Below are 9,558 nucleotides of genomic sequence, written 5' to 3' on the forward strand. Positions count from 1 at the left end.
GCACTTTACTTTTTTAAATTTTATTTTAATTAATTAATTAATATTTTATTTAATTTATTGTGGGGAGGCACTTTATAACTAAGTAAATATCAGTATTATCTTATGGTTACCTATTTTACTCAGTGGGTTATATAATCTGTTACTATCATTATTTATTTGTTATTTCAGAGAGAGGCAGTGAGAGGGAGCTGGAGAGGGAGAGGGAACGGGAGAGGGAGAGGGAGAGGGAGAGAAACATCAGTGATGAGAGAGAATCATTGATCGGCTGCCTCCTGCATGCCCCCTACTGAGGATTGAGCCTACAACCCCATCATGTGCCCTGACCAGGAATTGAACCATCCTGGTTCATGGGTTGACACTCAGCCACTGAGCCACACCGGCAGGGCTATCATTATTTACTTTGATACTTAGGTTGTCCAGCTGTGGCCACTGAGAGCCCTTCAGTGTGGCTCCGTGGCCTTACATGCACCTATTATTTTTGGGTGGTTCCTCACTTTCTGGCTCATCTCATCCTTTCCCCACCCCAGCTCTGGAATCAGCCACTTCCTCAAGGAGCCTGGTTCCTTCTAGAGGAGATCTGGGGCTAAGTGCCACATAACTGCTCCCAGGCCCTCTCATGGACAAAGCAGGGAATGTATTTTGCATGTGTAGTCATACATGTATACACATATATGTATATACAATGTACATACACACATTTACACCTACATTTATTTATCATCTGTTTATTTAAATTGAAAACCATAAGTAAAGCTGGTATCCCTACATCCAGCTTAATACCCAGGGTCTATTCTAGTTTTCTTCCTTTTGTATTTGTACTTCCTTTTTCTATTAGTGAGAAACCTGGATCCCCTTATCCTTCATACCTATTTGATCAGATTCCCCAAATGTCACCAATTTGTAGCCATTGTCCCCTGGCACATGGTCTCTGCTAGGGCTCTAGCACCAGCCTGGGCCTCCTCCCTCCTCGTGGCCATGTTGTGGGGCCAGCCTTTCTTCCGAGGGGCTCTGATACTTGCACAGCTTCCCCAGGTGAACACCCTCCTCATCCTGCTTAAGCTCTGACCCCCTACTCTGCCTCACTGTCCTTTCCCTTCCCTCAGTGTGGACTCTCCCTCACCCTGTTCAGACTGACTCCCTGGACTAGGCCACTGGGGTTCCCCTTTTGCTCAGTGCCAAAGTTGCTGTATGTCTGCACACACCTGCCTCACTTGCCCCGCACGCTGCTGCTTGACTGAACTGTTTGAGAGGGGAGTAATGTGTTACAAAGAAGGTTGTAAAAAGATAACTAGCTGCCGTGTGGAGAACAGCTTGCAGGAGGGTTCCACTGCTTGGGGAGCCCGTGTGGAGGTGGTTAGAGTGGTCGGGAGAGGCGTGGCCAGAGCCCAGGGAGGGTTGGTAATGCACAACAGATGACAATACTCCTGGGTGCTGGCTGGTAGGCTGGAGAGAGAGGGATTAAGTGTGAGGGCCGAGTTCCTGGCTTCAGCAGCTGGTGTCAGGAGCCCCATCTCCTGAGCTGGGGAGTCTGTTGAGTTTGAAGAGCTGTTAGAAAGTCCAGGTGGAAATTCCCAGGTAGTGAGGAATTTAGCTCTGGGCATCGGAAATAGAGGCAGAGATTTGAGAGCTTCCTGGGAAAGTGACTAGTTAAACTAACGAGAAGGGATGAGATCTCTTAGGTACAAAATGGAGAGAGGAGGACCTATGGCTGAAGGGAGGTGGGATTTCATGGGTCCTGGAAAGCCTTGTGGAATATTTTGAGCTGTAATGCAACTTTGATCCATCACTATAGAACCTTCTAGACCAGGGGTGGGCACACTTTTTGACTCGAGGGCCACAATGGGTTCTTAAACTGGACCGGAGGGCCGGAACAAAAGCATGGATGGAGTGTTTGTGTGAACTAATATAAATTCAAAGTAAACATCATTACATAAAAGGGTACGGCCTTTTTTTTTTTTTAGTTTTATTCATTTCAAACGGGCCGGATTCGGCCCGCGGGCCGTAGTTTGCCCACGGCTGTTCTAGACCACAGTCAACTTGTATGTCTACTTGAACATTTCCAGTGACTAGGAGACATTATTCATTGGACATCTGTAATTGTGTGGCTATTTCCCCTTATATTAGAAGGCTGAACTTTGACTATTGATTTCATTTGCTGTTCTTATGCAGTGGTGTCCTTTGTCATCATTTTCTACATGTTATCTTTCTGCTCTGACAGAAATTTATGTATCTCACCATGTTTTTCTTTGCTAAAACCTTTCAATAGCTCCAGGAGCCTCTTGGCCCAGCCGAGCCAGGGGCTAGGCTCCTGGAGGTGCCTGCTCAGCGTGGGCGTCTTTGGTCTCTGCACTGGCTGCAGGAGGGCCTAGAGCTGCCTCGTGTCTCATAGGGCAGGGACTGTTGATGTGACCTGCTGAGGTTTTTGTCTTTAACGTGAACTGCTTTCAGATCTCCATCATTTGCACCTTGCACAGTTGAAATATCTTAAATATAATCAGAGGGCTTGGCATTTATTCCCGTCGGGCTGTGCTGGTTTTAAGCCGGCATTCTGGGGTTGATGTCATGCTGTGTCTTCCTCATATGTGATTTGTGCTTTTGTGTTCAGCCAGGGCATCCAGAGGTACCTACATTGCAGGATTGGGGGGTATCGCATAAGGCTGTTGGATAGCCACTGTCCTCGGGCTGGGTTAGCCTTGCCTTTTGTATGCAAGTAACAGGAGGCGCCTTGGCCTGATCTGCCCCAGGCAAGGGGCAAGGCTGGGGGAGACCTGCTGTGGGACAGGCCTTGTGCTGGGAGTAGGGAACTGGTTTGACCTGGCCCTGCCCTATATGGCTTCCTCGTTACTGGAGGAGCTGGGCCCTTTCTAGAAGGTGAGGGGCTGTGGAGTCTGTTAAACAATAAAATTCAACAGAATAAATTTTAAAGAGCTTATTGGCTTTTTCAGTGATTCATGAACTGGGCAGCATGCAATCTAACAGATAAAAAGCAGCTCCAAAAAGCTGTACAAAATGAGAGACTTTTATAGGCAGAAGGGAACAGGAACAAGGACGTCACACTGAGCAAAAACCATGTTGGTGGCTGCAAGGTCACTTTCCTGTAGGGGGCGCAGGGCTGTCAGGCAGATGACCTAACTAGTGCTCATTAGGGACTGATTCCTGATTGACTGGCTTAAGATTCCATTTCTGGGGGAGCCTAAACTGTAAATAAATGAAGTCTTGGTTTGGTGAAGTGGGCTTACTATCCGCGATTCCATTGGGGGTCTGTTGTCTTGTTTTTAAAAGGTCACATTCTTTAGTCAGTAGGTCAACTTCTCACACTGTGCTTCCCTTCCAGCTGTTTAGTCAGGAGACGGTGATGAAGTTTGTGCCACGGTATAGCCTCGCCCTAGAACTCAGCAGCAGTGGTACCATCCAGAGAAGTCTGCACGATCCTGATGGGCAGGTGGCCACCTACATCAGCGAAGCGCACGAGCATGACGGGTACCTCTACCTGGGCTCCTTCAGGTCCCCCTTCCTCTGCAGACTCAGCCTTCAGTCTCTTTAGCCACCTGATGGCAGCCCTGATCGTGGCTGTGCCAGGAGTTGGCACATGGCACCACCTGGTCCAGGAGGCACCATGGACACAGCGCTTTTCACTTGTAGCACTGTTCCTTGGAAGTGTGGTGTGACCCTGGGGAGGTATGTGCCCCTGCAGGACAGACTCACCTGGGTTTGACTTTGCACTTAGAGGGAAGCATAGCATATGCCATTGGAAGATATGTTCATGTAAAGCCATTTTCTCTTAAAAAATTCTAAGTACGGTAGTTCTCTAGGACTTGGGGGGCATGATGCACTTTTAGCAGGCCTCAGAGTTTTGATGGCTAGAGCAGTAGATGAGTTGTCCAGGCATCTGGCTCTGTCCTGCCAGCCTCAGTATCTTCATTATAAAACAGGGTGATGCCTGCTTATGGGGAGGAGCAAAGGAAGGGCAAGGAGTGCTCAGTGCAAAAGGGCCTGTGCAAGCGCTGACCTCAGCACGACTTCTCCAGAGCTGAGCAGGGCACGGCCTCCACCCCTGGCCTTTTCCTCCCATTGCTTCCACCCCCAACCTCCTCCGGCTCATAACAGGGTTTTAAAAAAACTCCTGGGTCCTGTCATATACAGGCAGGGATCTGAGTAAGTGCATAGGAGAAGCATGATTTCAAAAGCTCCAAGAGGACTACCCGGTTACTCTCTGAACAACCTACCACACGAATGAATGACCCAGCAGCTGGGTGAGTTTAGGGCAGTCCTATTTACACACCTTTGTTCCTCACCTCTAGACCCACAGGTGTGGATAGTACGGGTGTTAATGTCATATTTGCTTCAGTGTCAAAAGCCCAAAGTTGCTCTATGTCTACACACTGGTCATAGTTTTGTCAGGGAGACCTCTGTAGTGATGATAATTAAATAAACGTTTATGCTGATTAACCATTTGTGATGGTGTTGCCTAGGAGTTTCTTCTCTTCTTTAAATATAATTATCAGTGACTGAAATCTGACTCCAACCCATGCTGATGTGAGGATCGTTTTAGCTGGGATCTTGTTTTAGGGTCAAGCAGTTCCTCTGGGGAACCCCTCAGGGGGCAGCAGCAGCCTCAGGCCATTGCCTCCGGCCTTAATTCATTCTTGGGTAAGTTGATAGCACACTGCTCCCTGTTTTCCAACCTACAGAGTGGGGCTGATACCTGTTTCTGAAGAAATGTCCTGAAGGACAGTTTGGGCTTCTGGGATAGTTTTTAAGAACTTGACTGGACAGTATTTTAATAGGTAATGATACAGTTCAAAGGGGATTGAGAGCTGTGGTGAAATCTGAACCTTTGTGTCTTGTCTCACTGGCTGGCCTCCAACCCCTTCCCTCCCTTTCCCAGTGTAGCCAGCTCCGCCCATGCCCTGGTCAGCCTGATTTTGGGGGAAGGAAGTCCGGAGTCTAGCGGTGGCCTCATCTCTGTCACCCTCCTCCGGCCGGCTTTATGTAGCAACAGTAGAACCGAGTCAAAGACTGGCTTCAGTCTACTAAAAAAAAAAAAAAAAAAAGACCGTACCCTTTTATGTAATGATGTTTACTTTGAATTTATATTAGTTCACACAAACACTCCATCCATGCTTTTGTTCCGGCCCTCCGGTCCAGTTTAAGAACCCATTGTGGCCCTCGAGTCAAAAAGTTTGCCCACCCCTGAGTCTAGGTGGTGCAACCCGTATTGTCTCAGATGAATGACTTACTATTTATGTAACTTTATAGGAAAGGAAATTGAGTAGTGATTATTAAATATTTTAAATAGATAATGTTGTACCCCATATAGCAAGTATATAAGAATAATGGGGTAAAACCCTGTCGTTCTGCCACAAAAATCAATTTAAATGTTTGGGGCCTAAATAGGTAGACGTCTTTTTAAAAAAATAGTTTTTAATTGATTTTAGAGAAAGAGGAAAGGGGAGGGATAGAGAGATAGAAACATCAAAGAGAGACACATTGATCAGCTGCCTCTAGCATACCTCCCACTGGGAATCGAACCAGGGAACTCTTGGTTCATGGGTTGGCGCTCAACCACTGAGCCACACCAGCTGGGTGTTAAGTAGACTTCTTGAATGAGAAGAAAGGGCTTTGCTTTTAGTGCTTAATTTTTACTGTTACAAAGAAGCTGGTAAATTGCTTTTCACAGTTTTCAGCAAAGGAGTCTTGATTTGATTTAGATGTTGACTTTTTGTCTCAAAGTGTCATTTCCTGTATTTTATTCGGTAGTTTGCCATGGTGAGGTGCAAAATATAACCTTATTAGGTTTGAATATGTGATACGCTTTTATTGTAAACAAAATGGATTTGCTCTAATGTGAATTACTAACATGGTTTTAAAATTAAATCAAGTTGTTCATTCACTGTGTGCTTCTTTATTATCTATCATAAAAGCCCTATTATGACTCATTACTGCTTTTTATAGGACAGAAGACCCATTTTGATATTTTTATTATGACTATACACTTGCAGAATGGTCTACAGTTTAGAAAGTGTTTTCATGTACTCGGACCTTTTAATGATGCAAGGAGATAGGGCCTCATTTTACAGGTAGGAGCTGAGGCTGGTGTGTAAATGACTTGCCTAGAGTCACAGCCAGCACACAACTGAGCCAGGATCTGTTCTGTGACTGTGGAATCTGCTGGGGAAGCTGGGAGACGGGGCTGGGTGGCGTGAGGGCCTGGCTCTGCGGTGGCCACCGCCCAGCCTGAGGGTCAGATCCTGGCTGCAGGGCAGAGTTCCCTGGGCTGCCCAGCTCCCTGGGGTGGGCTGGGCATTATTGTGGTTTACACTTCCAGAGGTGGTCTCCATGGGTACTGGTGAGACTTTCATCACAGTCTGAGCTTATCTGCAACCTCAAGAGGCCCAGGTTGCGTGAATGTCTGGAGCCGGGGGCGCCTGGGGAGGAGGGTGGAGGGCCGTGGCCAGGGAAAGCTAGATCACTTAGGACAGGACTGACAGAATTTTGATGGTTTTGAGAAAGTGCTTCTTTTTGGTCTTAGAATACTGTGCACTTAACTTTGCATGTTCTCCATGACAATACCATCAGATGATGGTACAGCTTCCCTCTGAGGCAGAGTAAAGCTGATGAGTTTTTAAAAACAGGTAGAGTTGGGTTTACAATTCAGGACTTGAGGTCACTGGTTGACATCCGCCACCTGCGGTCAGTACACTGTCTCCATGTGGGGCTTGGTTTCCTCTGTTTGAACCCACTGCAGGCCTCTCTGGCTCCTTCCCTGGTGGCACTTTGGTGTGCTGAGTCCCGAGAGAACAGTCTCTCACCGTGGCCAGAGTTAGGAGGATGGGAACGTTGGGCGGAGCCCACACAGTCAGTGCACGCAGTGCCTGCTCTCCAGGAAGCTGGGGCAAAATGTCTCCGGAGGTTTGTTTAGTAGACACAGCTCTGGGGGGACAAAGGTACACCAGCTGCTGATTTCCAAGTTACAAGGCAGCTTCACCCTGGCTTGCCACCCAGCCCCTTTCCTTCTGGTGTCACCATGGGAGGTTTAAGAGTTATCTGAAGACAAGCAATTACTTCTGTGAGGGACACTGCATAAAACAGATTGGGGTTGGGGGTGATAGAACTGTGGGTGCATTATAAAGCAGAGCCCCTCTCTACCTGGATTCGGGCCCTGGGGACCTCAGGGAGGGAGGGTTTGCAGAAGCCTGAGGTTGGGGTACATAGTCCACTGGCTTCTGTCTTGGCTGGTTTGCCATAGTTCTTAGACTTTGTCAACTTATAGGAGGCAGTCAATTCCTGGACCCAAGTGGTGGTGTGAAAATCGTGGGTATAGGTTAGGGTTCAAAGAAAGTTCTGAGATGGGGTTTGAGGCTTTCTCTTCCCTGCCAGGAGGGAAGGTTAGCCCATAAGTCTTCTGGCTGGGCAGGGGTGGTGGTGGGGAGGAGAGGCGGGGAATGAGGGTTCAAATGCAGCTCCTAGCAGGTGTGCTGTGAGGCTGCGAGGCAGCTCTCCCCAACAGCTTCCTTCGTGTGAGTTCTCATTTCTGACCTGCCTGTTAAACCAGTGGGGTGGGGCTGTCTGGAGGTCTGAGTAATTTTAGGACAGGCCTGGCCTTGGTGAGCTCTGGTCTGTACTTAAGTGTAAGTGGGGACTAACTGGGAGCTCAGAATCTGGGGTCCTCCTCATTTGCTGCATTATCGTGCACAAGTCACAAAGGCCCCCTGAGCTGTGTTCTGAAGCCCGCCGGCTTATGCTCCTGGGGTTGGTGCTCCTGCCATCTTGTTCATGTAGGGCAGCGGCTCTCAACCTGTGGGTTGCCAACCTGTGGGTCGCGACACCTTTGGGGGTCGAACGACCCTTTCACAGGGGTCGCCTAAGACCATCGGAAAACATATATAATTACATATTGTTTTTGTGATTAATCACTATGCTTTAATTATGTTCAATTTGTAACAATGAAAATACATCCTGCACATCAGATATTTACATTACGATTCATGACAGTAGCAAAATTACAGTTATGAAGTAGCAAGGAAAATAATTTTATGGTTGGGGGTCACCACAACATGAGGAACTGTATTAAAGGGTCACGGCATTAGGAAGGTTGAGAACCACTGATTTAAGGGGTCAACAGCACTGAATGAACTCACTTTTCTTTATGAAAGGATTGCCTTCAGGAGCCTTTGGAATCATAGGATAAATTAAATGTTTTGTGTCATAGTTGCTCCCCCTGTCCCTGAATTAAATGACCAGAAGGAGGTGAATCAAGGCAGCAAAAAACACTGAGGATCTGGAATCATAGTTTTCTGTCATCACTGAAGGAAGCTGTGGGTCATTTTGGTTATTCACGTTGATCAAGTTTACGACGTGTGCCAATTGCCATACATATTTAATGCGGATTTCCTTTTTCCTGTGAATGATCCAGGTCCATGTGTTTTTTATAAAGGCAACAACATATTTTGTACCAGCCCATAGTTTGAAGAAGGCGTTGGGAGGAAGAATTTCCAAAGGGGGGCCTGCATCTGCACCAGGCTTACTGGCGCGGGGTGTCTGGGGGCATCTTCTCTGAGTGAAGCCTCGGGGCTCTCAGCCTGTGGCATGTCCTGGGCTTCTGCTCTGCGGTCCAGTCTTACACCCTTCCAGTGCGAGCGCGAGGCCTGTCTTACACGGACCCTGGGTGGTCTCCTCCTGTGCCCCCAGTGGTGGGTCTGTGTGTGTGTAGGTGCTTCCTCTGCTGGGTGAGTCTGTGTGTGGGGGTCTCCCTCTCCTGCTGGGTCTGTGTGTGGGGGTGCTCCCTCTCCTGGGTGGGTCTGTATGTGGGGGTCTCATCTGCTGGGTGGGTCTATGTGTGGGGGTCTCATCTCCTGGGTGGGTCTATGTGTGGGGGTCTCATCTCCTGGGTGGGTCTATGTGTGGGGGTCTCATCTCCTTGGTGGGTCTGTGTGTGGGGGTGCTCCCTGTCCTGGTGGGTCTGTGTGTAGGGGTGCTCCCTGTCCTGGTGGGTCTGTGGGGAGGGGGGTAACTCCCTCTCCCGGGTGGGTCTGTGTGTGGGGGTCTCTGTCCCCTGGGTGAGGCTATGTGTGGGGGTGCTCCCTGTCCTGGTGGGTCTGTGTGTGGGGGTGCTCTCCCTTCTGGGTGGGTCTGTGGGTGCGGGTGCCCCTCTCTTAGGTGAATCTCTGTGGGGGATGCTCTTCCTGGGTGGGGATGTGTGGGATATTATCCCAGCACCCTGTTATACCCACTTGTCCAGACACAGCTGTGCATTTGCTGAGTCTCTAAGGCAGCTGAGAGGATTGAGTGGACATCCCCCGTCAGAAGGAAGCACAGCATGCAGGTGGACGCCCTCTTGGGGTGCCCCTACCCTGCCGGTTCATGGTATGGACATAGGCTGGCCTGGTTCTGGCTCTCTGGTCTCCAGTATGTTGTGTTCATGGACTAAAGGCTGGAAAGCCCTGGACGCTTTGTGGAAGTCACCTGGACCGGTCAGGCTCTCAGTGAGGGGGCCCCTCACCGCCCACCTCACCTTCCTGAGGCCCCTGTAACAGGTAAAGCAGCAGCCATTGCTTT

At 48.8% G+C, this 9,558-nt stretch overlaps 1 protein-coding gene across 3 annotated transcripts in view; it reads left to right on the forward strand.

Moving 5' to 3' along the window:
• The window catches only part of APMAP (adipocyte plasma membrane associated protein), a 38,857-nt gene extending 32,963 nt beyond the window's left edge, over window positions 1–5,894 (forward strand). For all 3 annotated transcript variants that reach the window (XM_081097572.1, XM_081097570.1, XM_081097571.1), the window contains one exon: window positions 3,335–5,894. In XM_081097572.1, the coding sequence (XP_080953698.1) occupies window positions 3,335–3,544 (210 nt within the window). In that variant the 3' untranslated portion in view covers window positions 3,545–5,894. The remainder of the gene's footprint in view (window positions 1–3,334) is intronic.
• Window positions 5,895–9,558: the final 3,664 nt, after the last annotated feature.

This window comes from Myotis nattereri (assembly GCF_964212035.1).
Source record: "Myotis nattereri genome assembly, chromosome: 8".
Classification (NCBI taxonomy): Eukaryota; Metazoa; Chordata; class Mammalia; order Chiroptera; family Vespertilionidae; genus Myotis; species Myotis nattereri.